This window comes from Choloepus didactylus, chromosome 10 (genome assembly GCF_015220235.1).
Source record: "Choloepus didactylus isolate mChoDid1 chromosome 10, mChoDid1.pri, whole genome shotgun sequence".
Lineage (NCBI taxonomy): Eukaryota > Metazoa > Chordata > Mammalia > Pilosa > Megalonychidae > Choloepus > Choloepus didactylus.
The window spans coordinates 12,967,883-12,995,787 of NC_051316.1; the positions used below are offsets into that span (position 1 = coordinate 12,967,883).

Below are 27,905 nucleotides of genomic sequence, written 5' to 3' on the forward strand. Positions count from 1 at the left end.
TGAGTTTGCAGTTTCTTCATTGTTTGAACACTGCTGCTATAAACTTCTCGTACATATCCTGTGTTTATGTGCATGATTTTCTTTTGGGGTTTTGTACCATAGGTATGCAAAAGCTCAGTTTGATAAGATTTTTCTAAATTATTTTTTCAAAGTACATTTGCTGATTCAGATTCCCACTGGCAGTGTATAAGAGATCCTAAGGGTCTACATCCTTCCCCAAATTTTGTTATAGAGAACATTTCTGTGTCTTTTAACTGATGTAGTCTTTTTAAATTCAATTACCATATTATTTTTTACTTAGTACCACACATCTTAGTTTTTCTTTTCTTGTTGCCATCTTTTGAATTGGTAGTTTTTATCATTATATTGCTCTCTTTTTGGATTGGAAGTTTTCTATTCTATTCTTGTTATTTTAGTGGTTACCATGGTATCACAACATGTAAACTTATGAAAGTCTAATAATAATATCTTTACCCTCATCCAGCGTAATAAAAGACCCTATAATACTTGAAGTTCATTTGCCTAATTTGTGCTAATATTGTGAGGCATTTTAATCTTGTACAATTAAAACTCAACAGACACTTTATTGTTTTGTAGCATCAGTATTCATTTATATTTACCTTTTTTTCTCATTTTTCATTTTGCATCTCTAACCTTACATCTGGATATTTTCCTTCTTTTCATATATATATTTTTTTCTTCTTTCATTTTGAAGTTAGTAAGTTTTCTAGTTTGCTGGTGCTGCTGGGATACAAAACACCAGACATGGATTAGCTTTTTTTTTCTTTTTTTTTTGAAATAAATTCAAAGTTATAGGAACAGTTGCAAAAACAATACTAACCCCATACACAGAATTCCATCATACCCTGACCCCCCTCCCCCGATAGCCCAATCCACCAACTTTAATGTGCTGTCACATCGCTATTTCTTTCCCTCCCTCCCTCGCTATCATCCATCATCTATTGCTCTGTCTTCTGAACATATGAGAGCTAGCTGCACACATCCTTGAACATACACTATAATTCATGTATACACTTCCCATGAACAAGAACATTTCTTTTACGCAGTCTCATTAAGCACAGCTAAGAAGTACAAGAGATCAAGAATGATACAAAGCTCACATTCTGTATTTCCTTTTCCTTATGTCTCAATTGTGTCCCTTTGAGCCTCCTGTCCTCCATCCTCCAATCCCATTCAAGTTCATCCTTGGCATTCAATTGTCATCTATTTAGACTGTCTTTTTTTTTTTTCAGTTGTGGAAACATATATACAGCCTAAATCTTCCCATTCCACCCCCTCCTTAGCCTCCCATTACTGGGATTAATCACATTTAGAATGTTGTAATGCTCTTTCCCACCGTCCATTACTAGAAATTTCCCTTCACCTCAAACAGCAACCCTACGCTCATTTTTTAACTCCCCATTGCCCCTTCCCCCATTTCTCTTTACCCATACTCTACTTTTCATCTCTATGGGTATATTCTCTGGTAATTTCTTTGTGTTTACTGTGGGGCCGAAAATTAACCTCTTAAATCCATACCAATCTTGTTTTTCTTTGATACCACCTACACTTCAATAGGACACATAAACTATGTTCTTATACTCCTCCATCCCCCCACCTTTATATAGTTACCTAAATTATATATTTTACATTGAGTTCCAAACCACTGATTTGTCATTAGAGTTTGTGTATTTTATATCATGTAGGAAGTAAATAGTGGAGTTACAGTTCAAAAATTATTGACTTCTATTTGTATTCCATTGTGGTTGGAGAATGTGCTTTGAGTATATTCAGGTTTTTTTTTTTTTTAATCTCTTGAGGCTTGTTTTATGTCCCAGCTTATGATCCCTTCTGGAGAAAGATCCGTGATCCCTAGAGAAAAATGAGTGTCCTGGTGATTTGGGATGTAAGGTACTATATATGTCTGTCAAAATTCTCTATATCTCTTTCTCCTTTCTTTGTTTCTTTGTTAGTAGGGCTCCCTTTAGTATCTGAAGTAGGGCAGGTCTTTTATTGGCAAACTCTCCCAGCATTTGTTTGTCTGTGAAAAATTTAAGCCCTCCCTCAAATTTGAAGGAGAGTTTTGCTGGATAAAGTATTCTTGGTTGGAAATTTTTCTCTCTCAGAATTTTAAATATATCATGCCACTGCCTTCTCGCCTCCATGGTGGCCGCTGAGTAGTCACAACTTAGTCTTATGTTGTTTCCTTTTTATGTGTTCAATTGCTTTTCTCTTGCTGCTTTCAGAACTTGCTCCTTCTCTTCAGTCTTTGGGAGTCTGATCAGAATATGTCTCGGAGTGGGTTTATTTCGATTTATTCTATTTGGAGTTCGCTGGGCATTTATGCTTTGAGTATTTAGATTGTGTAAAAGGTTGGGGAAGTTTTCCCCAACAATTTCTTTGAATACTCTTTCTAGACCTTTACCCTTCTCTTCCCCTTCTGGGACACCAATGAGTCTTAAGTTTGGACGTTTTATTTTATTTATCGTATCCCTGAGATGCATTTCGATTTTTTTGATGTTTTTCTCCATTTTTTCTTTTGGTCTTTCATTTTCTGTTCTTTGGACTTCTAGGACACTGAGACGTTGTTCAGCTTCCTCTAATCTTGTATTGTGAATATCCAGAGTCTTTTTAATTTGGCCAACAGTTTCTTTTATTTCCATGAGATCTTCTATCTTTTTAATTTACTCTTGCAATGTCCTCTTTATGCTCTTCTAGCGTCTTCTTTATGTCGATTATATCCTGGGCCATGGTCTTCTTGACGTCCTTTAAATCCTTTGCCATGTTTTCGTTCCTCGATTATAGTTCTTTGATTAATTGTGCCAGGTACTGTGTCTCTTCTGATATCTTGATTTGTGTCTTTGGAGATGAATTCTCCATATCATCTGGTTTTATCATATGCATTAAGATTTTCTGTTGTTTTTGGCCTCTTGGCATTTGCTTTGCTTGATTGGTATCTTTTTTTTACAACTTAAAAGAACCCTATCTAATTTTTCAGAAACACAGTTTGGTGATGTATACTTTCTCTAACTAACCAGCGGATGGCATCTGTGAGTCACCTATACCCCTCAAGTCAGTTTTCCACCTTGTCCCCGCGGTGTGTGAGGAAATGATTCTTGTGGGGATCAGTTGGAGAACTCAGTTTGGGTGCGTTGCTGGAGCCTTCTGCCCTGAATGTGAGGCGTGTGTACGGGTGGCCAGGGAGGAAGGGCAGCTTTAATATTCAAATCCCCCAGGTTCCCGGAGATTCAAGGCCGCCGCAAGAGTCTAAGCCTTCATTTCATTTCAGCCCCAGACCCTCTCTCTCGCTGTCCCACAAACCACCAGACTTGGTGTAGTGCCCCTGGGTTCTCCGAGCGGGTCCCCCCGCCCAGCCGCGATCCTCCAGGACCTCTGCCGAGGGAATGCCTGCTACGTCACCAGTGCGCGCCATCCCTCAAGGGAAGCCCCAGGCCACCAGACCGTGCAGGAGTGCTCCCAGCCTGATGCAAAGATGGCAGAATGGGGCATCTCAACCCCCCCCTCCTCGCACAGTTCCTCCTTCCCAGCTCCGGGACAACTGGCAGGGCTCTGCGCTGTGGGCATGACCCCGGGCAGGAGTTCATCCAGTCCTCCGGGGAGCCAGCTGCAAGCTGCGGAGTTTCTTTCAGCTTCTGGCTCTCCCCTCCATTCCCTGGGCCCTGAGGGTATATGCAGTGGACTGTCTTCCAGGCCAGACACTGAGAGGCTGGCCCAGCCCCCTCTTGCTGTGTTTTACTGCGTGGTTCCCACTATCGCAACTGCAGCCGCTCCTGGGTTTTTCCCTTTTTTTTTAAAAAAAGAGCCAGTTGCTCTCCAAACACCAAGCCCTGGGTTTCCCAGACCGCCGTGTGGCTGCGGGTCTTCCAGCAAGCTTACTCACTCGTTTCAGAATGCAGACTCCTGGTTTCACCAAGTATACAGCCCCTGTGGAACTATCAGAACTTGTCCAGCTGGCGCATTGCTGTAACTGGTATTCTGGGTTGCTTTCTAGTTTTTATCTAGTATTTTTTATGGAGGTGTTTTTTTGCCCTGTCTCGCCTAGATGCCATCTTAGTTTTCTCGTCCGGATTGGCTTTTATAAGGGGAGTTTATTTGGTTGCACAGTTACAGTCTCAAAGCCATAAAGTATCCAAGGTAGCGCAACAACAATTGGGTACCTTCACTGGAGGATGGCCACTGTTGTCCAGAAAACCTCTGTTAGCTGGGAAGGCATGTGGCTGGTGTCTGCTCCAAGTTCTGGTTTCAAAATGGCTTTCTCCCAGGACGTTCCTCTCTAGGCTGCAGCTCCTCTTCAAAATGTCACTCTCAGTTGCTCTTGGAGCATTTGTCCTCTCTTAGCTTCTCCAGAGCAAGAGTCTACTTTCAGTGGCTGTCTTCAAACTGTCTCTCATCTGCAACTCCTCTCTCAACTCCTGTGCATTCTTCAAAGTGTCCCTCTTGGGTGTAGCAAGCTCGCTCCTTCTGTCTGAGCTTATATAGTGCTCTAGTAAACTAATCAAGCCCCATGCTGAATGGGCGGGGCTACACCTCCACGGAAACTATCCAGAGTCATCACCCACAGTTGGGTGGGGCACATCTGCATGGAAACACTCAAAGAATTACAATACAGTTAACACTGATGCGTCTGCCCACACAAGATTACATCAAAGAACATGGCTTTTCCTGGGGGACATAATATATACAATCCTGTCAGTAAGGTAGTGAACTCGTGCAGTTTTTGCTTGAAGGACACTTTAGCTGGGTATAATATTTTAGCTTAGAAGTTGTTTTGTTTTCCTCATGATATTGATGTTAGTATGCTCCTTGTCTGGATTCCAGTGGTGCTGTTAAGGAGTCTTCTACTAGGGTAACTTGCTTGTTCGAAGAGAATAAGTATTTTTGCCTCTGACTTCTTTGCCTTTGGCTTTCAACAATTTTAATTTGATTATGTGTGAGTGTGGATTTCTTTTTATACCAGTTAGGATTTGTTAGTCTGCTTTAATCTCTAGGTTGATATCTTTCATCAGTTCTGGTATATTCTCAGTCCTTGTCTCCTGAAACATTGTCTCTGCCTCAGTCTCCTTAAAGGACAAGTTTAATTGAACTTCCCTCATGTGTTCCTATTGGATCATCTGTTTCTCTTATTCTCTTCTATGTTCTATCTTTTTGTCTCTCCATGCTGCATTCTATTTATATTCTGACATATTTTCAGTTCACTAATTCTCCCTTCAGCTGTGTCTAATGTTCTGTTAAACAAGCTCATTGATTTCCTAATGAAAGTTAATATATTTTTTTTCCATAATGGAGTTTCTTTTTCTTTTTTAGATCTGCTGTATACTTTTTGTACAATTTCTAGTTCAAGAGTTTCAATCTTGTCTTCTATATCTTGGAACATACTAAGCATATTCATTTTAAAATTTTGGTTAAATCCAGAAAAGTGAAATCCTTGATAGTCTATTTCTGGCTTTCGTGGGGTTTTTTGTTTTTCTTTTCTTTTTTTTTTTTTTTGCTTGATTGTTTTGTGTGTTTGTGTATGTGTTTTTTGCTCTTTTATGCTCATGTTATCTTATTTCTTTGTGTATCTGGTTTTCTTTGATTGTGTGCTGGTCACCGTATTTGAAGGAATATATGTATAATCAATTTGAGGTCTACATGATGGTCTCTTCAGAGGTGATTTTGACATTTTCCTAGTAGGCATCTGCAGGTGCTAAGAGTCTGGCATCTCTGTAATCCAAATTCAAAGCTTGAGGTTTTCTGGGCTTCCTTGGTGAATGAAGCTGGGCCACAGGCCCAATCCATACCTGAGTTTGGTGTGTGAGGTTAAGATTGGTGGTGGTTGAGATGGGTAGTCAATCAATAACTTATTTTTGCTGTAGTTGCTTTTGTGGCAGAAGCAATTTTGGGTGCTAGGTTTACCAGTTCAGATTTTTATCTTATTTTAGATTCTTGCCTTACTATCTTGTTAGCTTTTCATCCTTTTAAGATATTTTTCATATTTTGTTCATATTTTAAAATTTTCATTATAAGGCTGATCTTATTTATTTTATCTGCCTTTATTAAAGGCAGAAATCTTCCCCTTTAATTTGATTTTGAATTTGTCCTGATGTTTCTTTGCTTTTTGTAGGTTCTACATGAAACATTTCCACAACACACATTCCTCATGAATGGTCTAATTCAAGGTGTAAAGGTAAGAACAATTTTTTGTGTGTGGTTTGCAATGAACTAAAGCTAGGAATTGTTAGTAAATTATTTCTGGAGGTTTAAGTGAAACTTGGGGGAACAATTACTGTTTATTCTGGAAACCTTCATCTAGATTCTTAGCTGCATTACCAAATTCCAAACTAAGCACAATACAAATCTGTAGGTCATGGAATGCATACTGATAAAAGCAGTGTGAATACTTAATATGCTCTACTTCATTTTTTTTAAGATATGCACAGCTCTTTTTAAATGGGTTTGACTACTTTAACTTCTAATTGCTCTGCTTTTTAACTGAATGGAGTTAAAAAAGCTGCTGTCTTCTTTTTAGATTGAGACTTTGAGATTGGGAAAGAAGGAAATATCATGATTTAGTTGAATATATATTTTAATGTAATTTTCTTGAGATATATTCAGACACCATAGAAACCATCCAAGCTGTACAATCAATGGCTCACATTATCATCACAAAGTTGTACACTGATCATGATTAATTTTAAAACATTTTCATTACTTCAGAAAAAGAAATAAAAAGAAAACCCAAAACATTCCATTCCCCTAATCACCCCCTATTATTGACCCATAGTATTGGTGTGGTACATTTCTTACTGCTGATGAAAGAATATTAAGATATTACTGTTAAGTAGTTTGCAATAGGTAAATTTTTCCCATATACTTCTCTACTTTTAACTCTTTGTAATATTGCCATATATTTGTTCTAGTCATGAAAGAACTATTTTATATTTGTATAGTTAATCACAGTCATCATCCACCACAAGATACACTGTGTTATAAATTCCCATGTTTTAACCTCTGGTTTTCCTTCAGTGATTTAGATGACTCTAAACTTCCCCTTTCTACCACATTCACCCACAATTCAGCACTGTTAATTAACATGCTACCATCACCTTTGTCTATTTCCAAATGTTTAAGTTGACCTAGTTAAAAATACTGCATGTATTAAGCAATTGCTCTCCATACTCTAGCCTCATTCTATATCCTAGTAACTTGTGTTCTATATTTTATGTCTGTGACTTTATATAAGTAGCTCATATTAGTGAGATCTTGCAACATTTGTCCTGTATCCTGTAAATCTTGATATGTTATGTTCTCGTTTTCATATATCTCATGATGTTTACTTATTTCTCTTGCAATTTCTTCTTTGACCCATTGATTGTTCTAGAACTTGTTGTACAAATTCCATATATCTATGAATTTTCTGGTTCTCTGGTAGTTATTGATTTCCACCTTCATTCCATTATGATCAGAGAAAATGCTTTGTATAATTTCAATCTTTTTAAATTTATTAAGACTATTTTGTGCTCCAGCATATGGTCTATGCTGGAGAATGTTCCATGAGCACTTGAGAAGAATGTATATCCTGCTGTTTTGAGGTGTAATGTTGTTATTTATTTCTGTTAGATTTATATAGACCTAACATTTATCATATTATTCAGATTCTCTGTTTCATTATTGATCCTCTGTTCAGGTGATCTATCTATTGAGGAGGGTGGTGTGTTGAAGTCTCCCACTATTATTGTAGAGATGTCAATTGCTTCTTTCAGTTTTTTTTCTCAATTAAGTTCATTGAGATATATTCACACACCCTACAATCATCCAGTATACAATCAGTTGTTCACAGTACCATCAAATAGTTGTGCATTCATCATCATAATCAATTTTTGCACATTTTCATTACTGAAAAAAAAGAATAAAAATACAAGTAAAGAACCCCCCAAACATCCCATCCCCCTCTTCCTCCCTATTATTCATTTAATTTTTGTTTCCATTTTTCTATTCATCTGTCCATATACTGAATAAAGGGAATGTGAGCCACAAGTTTTTCGCAATTACACAGTCACACCATGTAAGCTACATAGCTATACAGTCTTCAAAAATCATGGCTACTGGGTTGCAGTTTGACAGTTTCAGGTATCTTCTTCTAGCTTTTCCAATACGCTAAAACCTAAAAGGCATTTTGAAACCAGAACCTGGAAGCAAAGGACCAGCAAACTCTAACCACATGCCTTCCCAGCTAACAGAGGTATTCTAGACTCCATCAGCCTTTCTTCAGTAAAGAAGTGATACCTTAGTTTGGACACTTTTATGGCCTTAGAACTAAATTTGTAACCTAATAAATCCCTCTTATAAAAGCCAATCCATTTCTGGTATTTTGCATAATGGCAGTTTAGCAAACTCGAACACCTCCCTTATCCTCTATTTTGGAAGCTTTTCCTTGCTGCCTTTTGTATTACACTCCTCAGTGGCTTGAGTCCTGCCATGGGTCCCTGTGGACTTGGGTGTGTGTCTGGATATAAGTAGGGATCTGTCTCGCTGCTGTGAGAGATTTTATAGTCTATGTCCCCACTAGTAGGGATCCCAGCCATTGCTTCTGGGCACTTCCCAAGCTGAGTGGGATGGAGGGAAGGGAAGAGAAGAGGACTGGCCAGTGCAGGGCAGAAGTTTCCTACCTAATATTGTTCTCTTTCTTTGATTCAGCATATGTGGGATTCTTCTCCAGTCTTTACCTTCCTCCAGAGTCCTAAGAAAGTGAGATTTGTTCTTATTTTGCTGAATCTCTTGGGAGAGGTTTTCAGTAGCTGTCTTACATTTCTCAGATGTTCTTTTTAATATGAGATGTTTACTTGTTCTGAGGTAATACAAACTAAGGATTTTGTAGGGATGGCGTCTCTCACCCATCAAGTCTGCAGAGAATCCTGGAGAGAAAGCTAATCTTTTCTTTTGGTTTATGGGTAGTTTGTGATGAGTTTCTCTCATTTACATCTTTGGTAGTTTGAAGCTATACGTACCCTGATGCAGCAGTGGCAGAACTATAAGCAAGCTGATTTGTGCTACTGATCCCTCCAAAGCTGTGAACTGGAATCATCACCTACCTTTCTCTGAAGAAGGCTGCTGGCATCCAGGGTTCCTCTGTCAGATAGCAAGGCATATGGCTGGCATCTGCTGCTCTTTCTCTCTTGGTTCTGTTGCTTTCAGCTTCTGGCTTCCGTTCCCACCTCTCTCAGTTCCTCTTGGGGCTTTTCTCTGTCACCTCTCTCTGGGTGTTTCTCCATGAGCTCTCTTTGAATATATAGTTTTTCGGCAAGTCTGGTGTTTTAGCAATAGTGTTCTGAGTTCTCATCCACTGACTTACTTAGTCTTAATATGGGAACAGGGCCTATTTTGCCCTTCCCAGCTTAGATAATGTCAGCCTGTACATAATTTTACTTTGTGCTGAACAACACATTTAATTTTAATATACCGTGAAATTTGCAGAATTCAGCTCTAGGAATTTGCTGAATTCACTGATTTGAGCAACACTAATTGTAAAGAGTGTTATATATTCTTTGCCTAATTTCAAAAATGATTTGAGGATGCTAACAATAACATGTAAAATAGGGCAATTGGAATAAAAGTTGAAACAAGAAGGTATTTTTTTTTAATTTTATTTTGAAATAAATTCAAACTTACAGGGACAGTTGCAAAAACAATATGAACCCCATACACAGAATTCCAGCATGCCCCAACCCCCCTCCTCTGATACCCCAATCCACCAACTTTAACATCCTGTCACACCACCATTTCTTTCTTTCCCTCCCTCCCTCCCTCCCTCCCTATCATCCATCATCTGTTGCTGTCTTCTGAACATACGAGAGCAAACAATATAATTCACACATATATTTCCCATGAACAAGAGCATTCTTTTATGCAGTCCCATTAATCGCAGATAAGAAGTAAGAGATTCAACATTGTTACAAAGCTTACATTCTATATTTCCTTTATTTTTATTTATTTATTTTTTTTATGTCCCATCTGTGCCCTTTGAGCCTCCTTTCCTCCATCCTCAGATCCCATCCAGGGTCATCCTTGGCATTTAATTGTCATCTATTTATACTTTTTTTTTTTTTTTTTTTTCAATTGTGGAAACATATATACAGCTAAATCTTCCCATTCCAACCCCTCCCTGGTATTCCATTAGTGGGATTAATCAGATTTAGAATGTTGCAATGCTATCATCTTCCCACCATCCATTACTAGAAATTTCCCTTCACCCCAAACAGAAACCCTACACTCATTTCTTAACTCCCCATTGCCCCTTCCCCCATTTCTTGTAACCCATACTCTACTTTTCATCTCTATGGTCATATTCTCTGATACTTTCTTTGTGTTTACCGTGGGGCTTAAATTTAACCTCTTAAGTCTGTAACAATCTTGTTTTTCTTTGATACCAACTTAACTTCAACAGGACACATAAACTATGTTCCTATACTCCTCCATTCCCCTACCTGTATGTAGTTCTTGTCAAAAATTACATATTTTACATTGAGTCCAAAACCACTGATTTATCATTACAGTTTATGTATTTTAGATCCTGTAGGAAATAAATAGTAGACTTACAAATCAAAAATACAGTAGTATTGGTATTGATATTTACCATGTGATCTTTACTGGAAATCTTTATTTCTTCATGTAGTTTCAGTCAGTTGTTTAGTGTCCCTTCTTTTCAGCCTGCTCAACTCCCTTTAGCATTTCTTATAGGACTGCTCTACTGGTGATGAAGTCCCTCAACTTTTGATTATCTGAGAATTTTTTCATCTCCCCCTCATTTTTAACCTCCAGGTGTTTGTGAATTCTCCAAGCCTCTGGTGGTTATTGACCTCCATTTGTATTCCATTCTGGTCAGAGAATGTACTCTGAACAAATTCAAGTTTTTTTGTGTGTGTTTTTTTTTTAATTTATTGAGGCTTGTTTTATGTCCCACCATGTGGTCCATTCTGGAGAAAGATCGTGATCACTAGAGAAGAATGTGTGTCCTGGTGACCTGGGATGTAATGTTCTATATATGTCTGTTAAAATTCTTTATATCTCTCTCTCCTTTCTTTGTTTCTCTGTTGGTAGGGCTCCCTTTAGTATCTGAAGTAGGGCAGGTCTTTTATTAGCAAAATCTCTCAGCATTTGTTTGCCTGTGAAAAATTTAAGCTCTCCCTCAAATTTAAAGGAGAGTTTTGCTGGACAAAGTATTCTTGGTTGGAAATTTTTCTCTCTCAGAATTTTAAATATGTCATGCCACTGCCTTCTCGCCTCCGTGGTGGCTGCTGAGTAGTCACTACTTAGTCTTATGTTGTTTTCTTTGTATGTGGTGAATTGCTTTTCTCTTGCTGCTTGCAGAACTTGCTCCTTCTCTTCAGTATTTGACAGTCTAATCAGAATATGTCTTGAAGTGGATTTATTTGGATTTGTTCTGTTCTATTTGGCGTTCACTGGGCATTTATGCTTTGTGTATTTATATTGTTTAGAAGATTTGGGAAGTTTTCCCCAACAATTTCTTTGAATACTCTTTCTAGACCTTTACCCTTCTTTTCTCCTTCTGGGACACCAATGAGTCTTAAATTTGGACGGTTTATTTTATCTATCATATCCCTGAGACCATTTCGATTTTTTCGATTTTTTTCCCCATTCTTTTTTTTGTTCTTTCATTTTCCATTCTGTGGTCCTCAAGGACGCTGAGTCATTGTTCAACTTCCTCTAATCTTGTATTATGAGTATCCAGAGTCTTTTTAATTTGGCCAACAGTTTCTTTTATTTCCATAAGATCCTCTATTTTTTTATTTACTTTTGCAATTTCTTCTTGTACGGTTGACTGGTGTATGATGTTGTCTGGTCACAGATGTCCCTCCATCAGTTGTTCCAGACTATTTTCTGTTTGTTCCTGGCTATTTGCTAGTTGCTCTAGGGGACTAACTAAATTCCACACCTCCCTATGCCACCATCTTGCCCCCACCCCACCCAGTGTTATCTTAATCAAATAATTTTAACCTTACCATACCTCATTTTCATTATTCATGACATGGGAAAGATAAAAGTACCTTTCTAATAGAGTGATTGTGAGGATTAAATGAGAGTGTATGTGTAAAGCTTTTAGCACAATGCATTTATGTGCCAAATACTAAATAAACATTACAAAGAAAAATAAAATACATTAAACAAAACTATTAGAAGAAATTATTGGTGGCTATTTTTCTTATAAGGTTATTTTTTTTTAGAAAAAGAATTTGTAAAGAAAAAGACTGAGTTAGTTACATTGGTATTTTAAACTTTGTAAGTCAAGAACCCCATAATGGAAATTAGAAGACAAATGACAAAATGCTGTTTGCAGTACCACACTAATGGAAAAGATCAATAATAGGGAAACTGTGTATGTGAGAGTGGGTGTGATGATTAAGTTCTTGTGTCTAACTTGGCTAGATTATGGTGTCCCGTTGTTTGGTCAAGCAAACACTGGCCTGGTTGTTACTGTGAGGTTATTTCATGGGTTTAAATCATCAGCAGTTGATTGCATGTATGGCAGATTACATCTATAATCAGCTGAGGAAATTGCCTTCACAATTAGAGAAGTCTCATCCAGTCAGTTGAAGGCGTTCTGAGAACTGGTGGTTTCAGCAGTCAGAAGAAAGAATTTCCATCTCTGCTTCAACCAGCCAGCTTCTCGTGGGCAATTCATTGAAAATCTCACCAGAGTTCCCAGCTTGTCGCCTTGCCTACATAATTTGGACTTGCCCATCCCCACAGTCATGTCAACCAATTCCTATAATGTCTCATAATATTTACATTTTATATATATATAGGTATATCCTGTGTGTTCTGTTTCTCTGGAGAGTCCTGACTAATACTGGGGTTATATGGGAACTCTGTACTTTCTGTATGACTTTTCTACAAACCTACAAAAAAAACTCCTGCTGTCAGTATATGCTGGCACTTTTTTTTTTTTTTCCCCTCCACAACTCAGTTTATTCCCCTCTTTTACTTTGCATACATTCACCATACATAAATCTAACTTCTACATTCACTGGGTCCATGGCAAATCATTTTATTTTGCTGCTGTATTTTCTTCATTGTAAGTAGTCTTTATTTTGAGGAAAAATTTTATCATCACAATTAGAACAAGGCTAAACATGTTTTAAACTTCATGAGATAAAGGTTCTACAGAGTATGTTTAAGTCATGACTTAATCAATAATTATGTATTTATAAGTAGTAGTTCTTTCACATGCTGTTTTGAATAAATTAAATCCACGTTCATTGCTACTGTTCTGATATACTCTAAAATTATAATATGTACTCTACTTTTTTTTTTAAATTCAGTTTTATTGAAATATATTCACATACCATACAGTGATCTATGGTATTCAATCAACTGTTCACAATATGATCATCTAGGTATGCATTCATCACTACAGTCTATTCCTGAACATTTTCCTTACATCAGAAAGAATCAGCATAAGAACAAAAAATAAAAGTAAAAAAAAAAAGAGCACCCAAACCATCTCCCCCATCCCACCCCACCTGTCATTTAGTTTTTATCCCCATTCTTCTACTCATCCATCCATATACTAGACAAAGGGAGTGTGATCCACAAGGTTTTCACAATCATACTGTCACCCCTTGCAATCTACATTATTATACAATTGTCTTCAGGAGTCCAGACTACTGGGTTGGAGTTTGGTAGTTTCAGGTATTTACTTCTAGCTATTCCAATACATTAAAACCTAAGAGGTATTATCTATATAGTGCATAAGAATGTCCACCAGAGTGACCTCTTGACTCCATTTGAAATCTCTCAGCTACTGAAAGTGTTTCGTCTCATTTTGCATCCCCCTTTTGGTCAAGAAGATATTCTCAATCCCACGATGCCGGGTCCAGATTCATCCCCGGGAGTCATATCCTGTGTTGCCAGGGAGATTACACCCCTGGGAGTAGGGTCTCATGTAGGGGGGAGGGTGGCAAGTTCACCTGCCTGGCACTTTCTTTTAAATCCCAATATATTGATATTATTTATTGAGCATTTCTCTTCCTAGAGAGATAAATGTAATTAAATAGATAGCTGAGATTACTTTTTTTAAAAAAGTTATTTTCATTATATAAAGCAGAGGATTAATACTCTTGACATGAAAGCTCTCTCGAGTTAAAATCTTAAGAAAATGACTGATACCCCAGTAAGGCAAAGAAGGACATAAGCTAGCCATTTGTAAAGATGGTAATATAAAATAATAAGGTTATCACTAGTAAGCAAAGAATCCCAAATTAAAACGAGATAATATTTTCATCTATCAGATTGGTAAAAGGTTTAAACTGACAAGAACTGGTTGTTCAATGTGTGTAAATTGTGTCCTCAGGCACTGCTGAGGGAAGAATAAATTAGTACACCTTTCAAATGGAAGGCAATATTTTAAAAGCCTTAAAAATATTAATATCTTTTAAAAAATATTTACTATGGTAACATACATATGCATATGTATGTATAGGCATACTTTGTTTTAATTTTGTTTTGCTTTATTGCATTTTGGACATACTGGGTTTTTTACAAATTGAATGTTTGTGGCAACCCTACATTGAGCAAGTCTGTTGGCACCATTTTCCCAACAGCTTGTGCTCACTTTGTGTCTCTGTCACATTTTAATTAAGGTATGTACATTGATTTTTTTAGACCTTATGCTACTATTATTACACACTTAATAGACTAGAGTGTTGTGTAATTCAACTTTTATATGCACTGGGAAACCAAAAAATTCTTGTGACTTTAAGGCAAAGGTCTAGAACCAAACCCACATTATATCCGAGGTATGTCTGTATATGTTTTATATGTATGTGTGTGTGTGTGCATGTGTATGTATCTTTAAGAATACAATTCAGTGGCAGAGAGATTCCAAAACGAGCCGAGAGATCACTCTGGTGGGCACTCTTACGCACACTTTAGACAACCTTTTTTAGGTTCTAAAGAATTGGGGTAGCTGGTGGTGGATACCTGAAACTATTAAACTACAACCCAGAACCCATGAATCTCGAAGACAGTTGTATAAAAATGTAGCTTATGAGGGGTGACAGTGGGATTGGGAATGCCATAAGGACCAAACTCCACTTTGTCTAGTTTATGGATGGATGTGTAGAAAAGTAGGGGAAGCAAACAAACAGACAAAGGTACCCAGTGTTCTTTTTTACTTCAATTGCTCTTTTTCACTCTAATTATTATTCTTCTTATTTTTGTGTGTGTGCTAATGAAGGTGTCAGGGATTGATTTAGGTGATGAATGTACAACTATGTAATGGTACTGTAAACAATCGAAAGTACAATTTGTTTTGTATGACTGCGTGGTATGTGAATATATCTCAATAAAATGATGATTAAAAAAAAAAAAAAAAAAAAGAATACAATTCAGAGGCATTAGTTATTATTTACAATGTTGTGCTACCATCACCACCTTCCATTACCAATACATTTTTATCACCCGAAACAGAAACTGTGTATCCATTAAGCAATAACTCCTGCTTTCCTTCTTTCCCTGCCCCTAGTGTGGATTTGCATATTCTCATGGACTCACATAATTGGACTCATACAATATCTGTCCTTTTATGTGTGGCTTGTTTCACACAGCATGATGTTGTCAATTTCATGTATGTTATAGCATGTATCGGGACATGTTGTAGCATGTATCTTTTTATGACTGAATAATACTCTGTTATATGTTAATACCACATTTTGTTTTTGTTTATCCATTCATCTGTTGATGGACACTTGAGTGTTTCCACTACTATAAACACTGGTGTACAAATATCTTTTCAAGTCCCTGTTTTCAGTTCTTTGGGATATATACCTAGAAGTAGAATTGCTGGATCATATGGTTTAATTTTTTGAAGAACTCCAAACAGCTACACCATTTTACATTTCCACCAGCATTGCACAAGGCTTCCTGTTTCTCCACATCCTCGCCAAAATCTGTTATTTCTCATGTATTTTTTTTTTAAAGGAATCACCATCCTAGTGAGTGTGAAATGGTATGATTTTATTTGCATTTCCCTAAAGGCTAATGATGTTGAGTGTCTAATCATGTGCTTCAGCCATTTGTATAGCTTCTTGGGAGAAATGTCTATTCAAGTCCTTTGCCCATTTTTAATTGGATTGTCTCTTTATTTTGACTTGTAGAAGTTCTTTATATGTTCTGGAAATTAAACCTATACCAGAAAAATTGATTTGTAAATAGTCTCTCCTATTCTGTATGTTGTCTTTTCACTTTCTTGATAATGTCCTTTGATGCAGAAAAGTTTTTAATTTTGTGAAGTTTCAGTTCATCCATTTTTTCCTTTGTTGCTTGTGCTTTTGGTACAAAGTCTAAAAATCAATTACCGAATCCAAGGTCATGAAGATTTACCCTGTGTTTTCTTCTAAGAATTTTAGCTCTTACATTTAGGTTGTTGATCTATTTTGAGTTAATTTTTATATGTGGTATAGGGTAGGGATTCTGTTTCATTCTTTTGCAGGTGGATATCAAGTTTTTCTAGCACTATTTTTGAAAAGAACATATTCATGTCTTTTAACAAAGTAATTCCATTTCTAGAAAATTGTTCTTATAGAGTTATTCAGAAGTTCAGGTACAAGCCTATTTGTTATAGTTTCCTTTATAATGGTAAAAATAGAAACAATTAAAATGCCTAAAATTAAAAGTATAGTTAAATATGTAGTGGTACAGCTTTTCAAAACAGGCATTTTAGAAGCGTGTTTAAAAAACACCAAATTATGAGCCTATTCTGGACATTTTATATATGTGGAATCATAAATGTGTGGTCTTTTCTGATTGACTTCTTTAATTTAACATAGTGTTAAAACATACAGTTTTCAGGGTCAACCATATTGTAGTATATGTGAGTACTTGGTTCCTTTTTTTCAAATAATATTGCATTGTGTGGATCTACCATAGTTAATCAGTTGACGGGCCTTTAGTTTCCACTTTTTTACTTTTATGCCACTGTGAACATTAATTTACAAGTTTTGGGTGGACATAATGTTTTATAACTCTTAGGTATGTACTTATGAGTAGAATTGCTGGGTCATGTGGTACACATTTTATTATTACATTTTCAGATTAACTTCTTTTTTAACCCTGATTCTGACAAGCATTATGTGCTCCTTGTCTCCTGGACTTCTGAAATAGATGGCTCAAGCCTTGGCCAACAATTTCTTTTCTGTCTACACTCATCCCCTTGACAATATTGTCCAGACTCGTCACTTTGCACTCTCAAATAGATATCTTTCTCTCTTTTTTTTAAGGTTTTCAAATTGTTTATTTCAGTGATTCAGTGCAAATGAAACATTTCTTCTCCAAGGAATCAAATACAATTTACTTTAAAACTAGATAGGACATAAGAGTCTCCCCCAGAGAACCTCTTTGTTGCTCAGATGTGGCCCTCTCTCTCTAGCTAAGCCAACTCGGCTGGTGAACTCACTGCCCTCCCTGCTATGTGGGACCTGACTCCCAGGGTGGTAAATCTCCCTGGCAATGCAGGATATGACTCCTGGAGATGAGCCTGGACCCAGCATCATGGGATTGAGAAAGTCTTCTTGGCCAAAAGGGGGATGCGAAATGAAATGAAATAAAGCTTCAGTGACTGAGAGATTTCAAATGGAGTCGAGAGGTTACTCTGGTGGACATTCTCACACACTATGTAGATAACACTTCTTAGGTTTTAATGTATTGAATAAAAGTAAATACCTGAACTATCAAACTCTAACCCAATAGCCTGGACTCTTGAAGATGATTGTATAACAGTGTAGCTTACAAGGGATGACAGTGTGATTGTGAAAACCTTATGGATTGCACTCCCTTTATCCAGTGTATGGATGGATGAGTAGAAAAATGGGGACAAAAAACTTAATGAAAAATAAGGGGTGGGGGGAGTAGAATGATTTAGGTGTTCTGTTTTGCTTTTAGTTTTTATTCTTATTTTTGTTCTTTTTGGTGTAAGGAAAATGTTCAAAGATTGGGCTGATAAATGCACAGCTGTATGATGGTACTGTGAACAGTTGATTGTACACCTGGATGATTATATGTTATGTGAGTACATCTCATCAATAAAACCAAATTTAAAAAGAACTAGATAGGACAGATTGACTAAAAGAAAAGAAAATTTTAGCCTAAACTTTTGCAATAGACACTTTCTCACCAGGATCTATATTATTGATTGTATCAGTCACATTGGTGGCTTTCATAATATTCACAAAGGATGTACAAATTGTGCTATTTGAATGAAGAGTCAAGTTTGATAATAATCATTCTATTCTTTGTGCTTTAGAACAATTCTCAAAACATATTTATTATATGCCCATACCTGTCTCAACTAAATTTTTATTCTAAATGTAACTTAGAGGAAGAGAATGTTTATTTAATTTACACCTATTCAAAAACAGAATTCATCCATTTTCTTCCATTTTCCCGGGAGGGAAAAATTGATCCAACCAGATACAGCAAATGGTGTTTCCTATTTTGGCTTTTCTGTATTAATGACCAGAGAAAATCCACTGTTGTTTTCATCTTGCTTTCAACATAATAGTATCAATATCCTTTTCTTCCTCTGAATCTTGATCTGATATCCAACATTGACTTTTTACATTCGAAAAATGAGTATTTCAAAGCTTTGCAGTTCCCTTCCTTGAAACGCTGCTGAGGGCCTCATTTTTCCTTCCTGGGGCACACAGTCTGAGCACAGCAGTCAGGTGCCCAGGTCTCCTTCGCGCCTGTGCCTCCCTCTGGCTTGTCCTCATAATTTCAGGGCATGGTGAGCGCCTTTGTGGCCCGGCCTCCGTCCTCTTCAGACTGGGTCCACTACTGCCCTCTGGACGCCAGCGATGCTGGCGGCAGAGGGAACCCTCAAATAGATATCTTTTGGAACTTCAGCCCTGAGCTCCAGACTTGTATATCCATTCCCTATTTGACATCTCTATTTCCTTGTCCAATAAGCATATCAACATTAACATCTCAGAAACTAAGCCCCTGATCTTCCCCTCCATCCTGACCCTTCAAAAGTGTTCCCCATTTTAATTGCTGTACATGCCATCGTTCCCCAGACCACAATCCCCGAAGTCAGCTTTAACTTGGTCTCCCGTATCCTGAATCCAATCCATCAGCAAATTCTGTGGTCCTACCTTCAAAATAGGTCTACACTCTTCAGTACCGTGGTCTGGGCCACTGTCCCTTCTTCTCTAGACCACTTTCCATAGAAATCCTGATAAAATACAAGCCAGTGTGTGGCATTCTTCTCAAAACATTCCCAAAGTTTTCTCCTCTTGCTCAGAAGTTATAGCAGCCACATGACTTCTGCACCCAGGTCCAGTGGCATCCTGTCCTCCTCCTCCTCCCTCCTGACCTTGCAGCTACATGACCCCTCAGTGTACGCCTGCTAAGAGCTTTGCAGGTACTGTTTTTTTCTGCTTGGCTTGCTTTTCCCCAGGTACTGGCAGAATCGCTCCCTTAAATCCCTTCCCTCTTGGCTCAAATGTCAGTTTTTAGTGAAGCCTTCACAGACCACCATATCTACCCTTTCAGATTTCAGTTACCACTGCTATTCACTGTGAGTAATTGCATGAATAATAAACTTTGTTGCTAGCTCTTCAGTTCACAAATCACTGTAAATAACAGGCCCTTCATGATCAGTGCACAGTCCCACCACTTCTTTCAAAGTCTCCACAGTTATCACTGTGCTTCTGATAGTTCATTCACAGTCAGCAAAGCATGTAGTTGTGTTGCCCCTTGTCTCCCAGTGGCAAAACTACATGACTTTTTACAAAAGGGGATAATTGAAAGAGAAAGTTGGCCAACAAGGAAGAATATGCCACAAAGAAGTGAGAAGTGATGATGCTAGAAATTAAATTTGAATCAAACATCAGTGGAGTTACAGAAGACACAGCTGACTGTGGGAATGTTGACCTGCTTCTGTTCAAGGGACTGTAGATATGCAGCCACAGGAACTCAAGGAAGGGAAATTCTCAACTTAAGTGAGAAAAGTGATGTCCTAGAGGAAGTGACATTGGTAAAAACCTTCACATTCAAGGAACGCATGGAGATACTTGATGACTATTATGGTTTGCTATAGCTGCCAAAATGCAAAATACCAGAAAGGGATTGGCTTGTACAATGGGGGATTATTATTTCACAAATTGACAGTTCTAAGGCCATGAAAATGTCCAAATTTAAGGCATCTAGAGGTAGCTACTTTCTATGAGGAAAAGGCCAATGGCTTCTGGGACACCTCTGTGATCTGGGAAGGCACGTGGCTGGCATCTGCTGGTCCTTTGCTCCTGCATTGTATTGCTTTTCAGCTCTGATTCCAGTGGCTTTCTCCTTAAGGATCTGTGGGTTCTTACTTAGCTTCTCCTGGGCAAATTCTGAGCTTCATCTCTGTTCTAGTTTGCTAATGCTGCTGGCATGCAAAACACCAGAGATGGATTGGCTTTTATAAAGGGGGTTTATTTGGTTACACAGTTACAGTCTTAAGGCCATAATCTGGTACCTTCACTAGAGGTGGCCAATGGTGTCTGGAAAACCTCTGTTAGCTGGGAAGGCACATGGCTGGCGTCTGCTCCAAGTTCTGGTTTCAAAATGGCTTCTCCCAGGATGTTCCTCTCTAGGCTGCAGTTCCTCAAAAATGTCACTCTTAGTTGCTCTTCGGGTGTTTCTCCTCTCTTAGCTTCTCCGGAGGAAAAATCTGCTTTCAACAGCCATCTTCAAACTTTCTCTCATCTGCAGCTCCTCTTCTCAGCTCCCGTGCATTCTTCAAAGTGTCCCACTTGGCTGTAGCTCCTCTTCAAAGTGTCACTCTCAGCTGCACTGAGTTCCTTCTGTTTGTCAGCTCATTTATATGGCTCCAGTGATTTAATTTAGACCCACCCTGAATGGGTGGGGTAACACCTCCATGGAAATTATCCAATTAGAGTCATCACCCACAGTTGGGTGGGGCACATTTCCATGCAAACAACCTAATCCAAATATTCCAACTTAATCCCCACTAATATGTCTGCCCCACAAGATTGCATCAAAGAATCTGGGGGACATAATACATTCAAACCGGCACAGTTCTTTGCTTAGCATCTCCAAATGTCTTTCTGTCTGCATCTCCAAACGTCTCTCTCAGCTCTCTTCAGAGTGTCTCTCTGCCTGTTATCCTCTCATAGAGGATGCCAGAATACTATGGGTGGGGTCATACCTCCATGGAAATAATCTAATCAAAAGTCCCACCCATAGGTGGGTCACATCTCCATTGGAACAACCCAATGGAAAGATCCTACCCACAGTAAGACTGCACCCACCAGAGTGAATCAAAAGAACATAGTCTTTCCTGGGGTACACAACAGTCTCAAACCAGCACTGTAACATTGAAAGTGCAAAGGGTAAAATGTTGGAAGCTGACCCAAACATAGAAAAGAGCATGACAATTCTCCAAGACATAAGAAAGATGCATGCTCTGTGTAAGTTATGCCACAAAAAGAGGGCAAGTGCTGCTCAAACTACACTTGATACATTTTTTTTTTTTTACAAAGAAACAAAGCACTTTAATTTTCAGTGTTTTTAAAGATCATGGAATAACCATTGTTTTTCCCATTAAGATCACTTTACATGGGTTTAGCTTGCACAGTCATTTTTACAATCCTGCACTACCATGCAAAGCAAGGACTGTCTGTATTATTTGTAATGCTTTATACTGTTCCATTTTATGAATATACCATAATTTGTTTACCCATTTCCCTATTGAGATGGTTTCCAATTCAAACTGATGGAGATAATTCTGTAATAAAATGTTTATAATAAATGTTTACCTGCATTTTTTGTCATTTCCTAAAAATAGAGTTGTAAAAGTATAATTAGTGAGTCAGAGTTTGGACATTTTTAAAGGTCTTGTACATATAGTACCAAGTTATCTTCTAGAAAGATTATGTCTTTTCACAGTCCAGCAGTATGTAAGACTTACCTTATCACAATCTAACACAAGAACTATTTTTCAGATCTTTACCAATTTTATAGTCTGAATATGATATCTCATTGTTTTATTTCTCATTATTTGTATTTCTTTGATTACAAATGAGGTTGGGTATTTTCTCCAAATGTTTGCTGGCTACTCTTTGAATTATCTTTCAAATTCTTTGTTTATTTTTGCTAATGAGGATTGCTCAATTCTTTATTTTTAAGAAACATACTTTATTTTATGAGTATCATCCCATATTTTAATTTAATGATTATTAGTTTAGTACTATTTTCTCTTAATTGAAAAGAAAAAAACAAAACAAAACAAAAAGAAAACACTCAGACCTGATCTCACCTCTCAGATTCCCATACTCTTACTTTCTAATCCTTTTTCTACAGCAGCTTTTCCTTTTACGAAATCAAAACTCGCAACAAATGTTATATGATTAGCAATAAGAAGTTGTGCCTACATTTGGTCAATTAAAACACGGAACTGAGATGCCCTGGTTTGACCCAGCAGATGCACTGCCAGTTGTGAGTGCTGGTTGGTGAGAGCAATTGGAATGGCTGCCTAATTCTTTTTCTGCATTAAATCCAGCGGATCTGATTGCCCAGGATCTGTCTTGAAACTCTGTGCAGCCTCAGAATTAATAGATGAGAAGAAAGTTTCCTTCAGTGTGCTTTCTATGTATTACAAAGCTAGAAGTCTGTATAAATATCCCAAACCAGCTAAAACTAAGTGAACCAGAGGAATCGGGTGCAGATATCCAAGGCTGATTTATGTCTGGGGTGATAAAGGCAGCTGTAAAAACAGGCAGTCTTAATTCTGTCTAGACACTTGGTGCCCTGTAGACACTTAGTTTTGACATCACAGAACAGGGTTGGAAAGGGGAGAAGGTGTGAAACCCGGCAAGCTACAGGAGGCCTTCACAGGCTCTCTTTGATCCAGATGTGCTTCCTACCAGTCGCAGACCTAATTGTCAAGTCTGTTTAAGGAGATGGCCAAGTAGAGCCTTTTCCAGGACACTCTTCCAGGGACTTTTAATAGGTTAAGGGTTTCTGTAGTACTAAGAGTTGCATCTGAACTGTCTCCTGAGATAAGCCATGCAGCAGTGCTTAGTTAGCATGGTAGCTCAGCATAAGCACCCAGAAAATATTGATGTGGTTAAAAATTCTTGTTACAACAACAACAAAAAAAGATACCTTCAGAGACCCTTCATAGCTCTGTGGGTATAGAATGCTTCTGTAGAGAATGACACTTGATTTCTTAATATGGACAGGACCTGGAATAAAGACTATCCTTTTTTAGTATCTGTAAATAAAATTGTTAAGACAGTTTGCAAGAGGGATGACTTCATATATTTTAAGTACAGTCTTTTATAACAAAATGCTAATTTATCCATTATTGAAACATGTTCAAGAGAACTCACAAGTAGGTAAGCCTGGTATTTTATATGCTTGAGGTTAGAGAAATTGAAGTGTCAGTGACAAATTAAATAGGGGTTAGGGCTCAGGTTCTGGAGCCACACAGACACCGAGCTGAATCCACGACACCTATGAGCCGTGAGCCTCGGGCTAATTACTTACCCTGTAGAGTCCACCTCACAGGATGAGGCAGATTTGTGTGAAATGCAGAGAACAGAAATGAACGTGAGCTGTTCTTATTTTAAAACGTGCTGAGGTTTCTTGGAATCAGAAATTTATGCACTGGCCATATTTCTAAGATTGGAAGGAAAAGCCTATTTCTTTATATTTTAATTAGATAAATTTGATTTGCACTTCGTTCTGCATTTGTTAGTTTTTTCCTTTCAGTGAATCTTCCCTGCTTCTCTCCCCTAACTCCCAAACAAACTCGAGCCCTCTTGTCCAAATTGCTGTTTCCCAGTCATGCAGCTTTTCTCTTACCCCCTCCCCGTGTCTCACAAACCCTCTTTCCCACTAATCACGTGATTGAATTAAACTCATTTTTTGTGACTCGCTTCTCCTTTGCCCTCTCGGTTTATATGCACTCGGAAGGGAAGTTCTGTGCAGGATCTTAGTATGTCCTAGGTTAGAAAGGTGACCCCTGTTTTAATGTATTTATGTGAAAAGATTTCTGTTTATCGGTTGTGTAAATAAGAATCACAGTTCCATTGGCATGAGATTTTTCTCTTTGATCTACTTTAAAGAAATAAGAGAAAAATGTCATTATTGGTAAAATACTCTATGAGAAGTCAAAACAAATGAATCTAACTTTGAGGTAACCTATTCTACATATCGCAGTTCCTTCTAGCTGATTAAGGGAAACTGAAAATTTATCATAAGATGTGAATTTTTTAAAAAATTCACAATTGTTTAAATGACTTTGTACTTTTTATTCACTGGCTCTGTTTCTTCCTCAAACTCATTTTCAAGGTTAATTATAATATTTGAAGCAAAACAAAAAATCTATTTTTAGCTTTAAAGCTTTTTAAGGATACTGATCCAAACTGTTTTCAGTTAATATTTTGCCAACTCCATACATTAAGGGAAATATATATTGAAGCCTTGAAGCCTTTTGTGATTGTTATATAAATTGTTAAATTTATATGTGTATAAATATATATATGTTTGCTGCAAGTCAGTTGTATTTGCCATTCTTTGTATGCATTTAAAAGTTTGTTGGATAATGCATTTAATTGAATGATAAGCTTTAATTGCTATTTTGTCAAATCAGAACCTATGTCTTACAACCTTAAACATCTAGTTGGACTAGGAAGCCAATTATAACCAAAATGACAGTGGTTAACTGTTGGTTAGCTTTGCTGTTCACAACCTGAGGTCCACACACCATCCAATACTCATTGGGCTATAGTTGTATTATGTTGAGTATTTCATATAAAGAACAGGGCTTTGATGTCAGTCTTGTTTTCATTTTTATACATCTTATTCCTATTTGCAAATTGTGCTCTTTAGGGCTAATGAAGCACTTGTCCAATTAAGGTACAAAGTGCCCTGCTCAACTATAGCTCTGATAATGTGATCTGATGGGATCTAAGACCAATTTGATTAATGAAGAAACAGCTCTGGAATAGGAGGCAGTCTTTGATTTGTAGGAAATATAAGTTTTCCAAGGAGGTATGTATTTTTTTAAAATGGTATTTTAGCACCTTAATAGAAAAGTGGATTCATTCTCTCAGAGGATATTTTTTTATTATTATTAAATTCAGTTTTATTGAAATACATTGACACACCATACAATCATCCATGATATACAATCCACTATCCACAGTATGGTAACATAGTTATGCATTTATCACCGCAATCTATCTCTGAACATTTTCCTTACATCAGAAAGAACCAGAACAAGAATAAAAAATAAAAGTGAAAAAAGAACACCCAAATCATCCCCCCATCCCACCCCATTTGTCCTTTAGTTTTTATCCCCATTCCTTCAGAGGATATTTTTATATTATTGTCACTGAGACTTTTATTTAAATAACATTATTTGAAGAATGGATTAGATTACAATTTAAATCCATAATCTAGAAGGAAATGTCTTCTACAGAAACTGCATTTATATATGTATAATTTTAATGCTTGGTCTTTTCGTAATCTTTGTTTAAAAAATGGCATGCATTCCATATTTTAAAGCAGTGTATGAAATCTGAAATCAGAACTGTCTAAAAACTTTTCCTGGGTTTTTGTCCTTAAAAAGATTTGTTGCTGCTTTGGAGGTTTTTGTGGTGGTTATTTCTACTGCCTTGCCCTCTTAAATTTCATTGTGTAATTTTCTTGGCCAGCCTATACTGTCTAGCTACTTGGGTACTTCATAGTTTTAGAGAATTTTGAAGCAATATTATGGATCTTGTATCTAAAATTTATGGAGCTGAGAGTCGTAAGTCTTAAATTTGAGCCCTGCTTGTGTAGTGTTTTAGTTCTGAACTAAAGGAAAATCATTTAATAAGGAAATTAATCCTCAGTCTATTAATCTCTGTAGCTATGAGAATAGACTGAGTACCCTTGAAGTCCATTCTGGCTCAGAAATGACAAAATTTGACCCCTGGGGCATGGACTGATTTTTAATTTTAGAGGAGCCAAAAGCTTTATCTCCTCACTTGCCTTCCCTCTATGGAATCTGCCTCCTGCCTCCCCTTTGTTTTATGTGTCTTTTTTACATTTCACAGTAGGGAACACTGGGTTAAGGGGTTTGGAATCCCGTTCCTTTTTCTTCCTAGCTATGTGAACTCGGAAACTTTTTTGAACTTATTTTTCCTTAAAAATTTTGTTGGGTTCACAAAACGTTTTTGAAAGTCTGTATTTACCAGGCCCTGTGGTAGGTACCTGCCATCCAGAGATGAAGAGTCCTTATCTCTCTTGACCTTACCTCAATTTCTTGTTCAATAGGGAAGATAGACAAACAACAAGTAATTGTAATAGAGCATAACAATTACAGCTGAAGAAATAGGCAGCAGGTGGGAATTTGTTTTGCCCTATTGAAAAGGTGCGATGAATGGTGCTTAACTTAATAGGGGTACTATTTGTAGAAAAGGCGGGGCTCCTGGCCCAGGGGCATGAAGAATGACCAGTAGTTTACGAGGACAAGTGTGGGAAGCACATGCAGGCACAGGGAGGCCCTTGGCAGTGCCCCTCGGCACAGAGGGATGTGGTATGTTCAGAAAATCAGGGGCTCTGCAAATAGCCAAAGCATAGAATGAGGGGGGGTGGTGGAGATTTTGGAGGGCCCTATTTGTTTGCCAAGCCAAAGAATTTTTTATGCATATTGTTACGGAAATTCACACATTAAAAAGTAGAGAAAATAATATAAGCAATGCCCATGTACCCATGATCCAGTTTTATTACCATTTTCCCACTCTGTCTCATCCATCCCATTCTCCCCTCCCATTTTATTTTCTGGTATTTAAAGTAAATGCCAGACACTCATCATTTCATGTATAAATACTTCCTGAAGAATTTAGAGGTTTGTGTTTATAAAAGTGGTGGATGTGTGGGAGACAGATTGGAGGGAGACAGAGCTGGGGTTGGGGGCCAGTTAAGACACTGTTTTATTTTAAGCCAGGTAAGAAATGCCGAGGGCCTCTGAGCTGAAGTGTGTCCATAGCAGGAGATGGAAGGAGAGAATGGGTAGAAGAGACATCTTTATTAGAGACTGGTCAGAAAAATAGCCTTTGGGGAGGGGAGGGATGGAGGAAGAAATCTTTGGATGGCTTTTTCCAAGGTGGGAAGTAAGGGAGGATGGTCAGGTATACAGGGAATGGTGAGCTCGTGAGGTGTCCAAGTAGAAAAATGCATTTGGCTGTAGGTGTGGAGCTTGAAGCAAAGTCCTGCTAGGGAGAGTTTGGAAAGTGCCCATATGTACGGCAGGTGGTAGTGGCTGTGTATGCAGACAAAACGTGAAGTGAGGACCAAGGCTGGACACATCCCAGGCACTACCAGGGTCTGAGTGGTACCTGTGACTACCTCACACGGCTTTGAGGTCAGGTAGATACGTAAGTGATAGGAAAAGGGCTAGCTGCCACAGTGACGTTAGCTTCTTTACTTCCTTTGCTTCTCTGTGGTATTCCTTCTATCTAAAACTTGCCTCCTTGTAGCCTCAACTCTGCTGTTGTTCACGTTGCATTATTTCCTTCTTCCTAAACTTACCAGGCAGATAGAACCTTTATGTTGGTTGATAGCAAATCTACTTTTCTTTCCACATTTAGTATATGCATACTCATCTTACTTATCCCTATTAAATTACAGGTCCTTTGAGGGCAGAAAGTGAGTGTTCATTTGGGTGTCTTCATTGTTCATTAACTCAGAGCTTTAGACATTAGATATGCAGTACTTACTATTGAATTGAATTGAGTTTCTGGCTTCTTCCCATGTGCCTGGTACATGCTCATCTTAAGTGCCAACTGTGGATACATGTATTTCATATCACCTCTTTTCTAATTCCTTCTGGG

At 37.7% G+C, this 27,905-nt stretch overlaps 1 protein-coding gene across 2 annotated transcripts in view; it reads left to right on the top strand.

Moving 5' to 3' along the window:
- MFSD14B (major facilitator superfamily domain containing 14B) overlaps positions 1-27,905 on the top strand; it is a 113,567-nt gene that overhangs the window by 65,700 nt on the left and 19,962 nt on the right. For both annotated transcript variants that reach the window (XM_037797220.1, XM_037797219.1), the window contains exon 3: positions 6,125-6,187. In XM_037797220.1, coding sequence (XP_037653148.1) covers positions 6,125-6,187 — 63 coding nt within the window. The remainder of the gene's footprint in view (positions 1-6,124; positions 6,188-27,905) is intronic.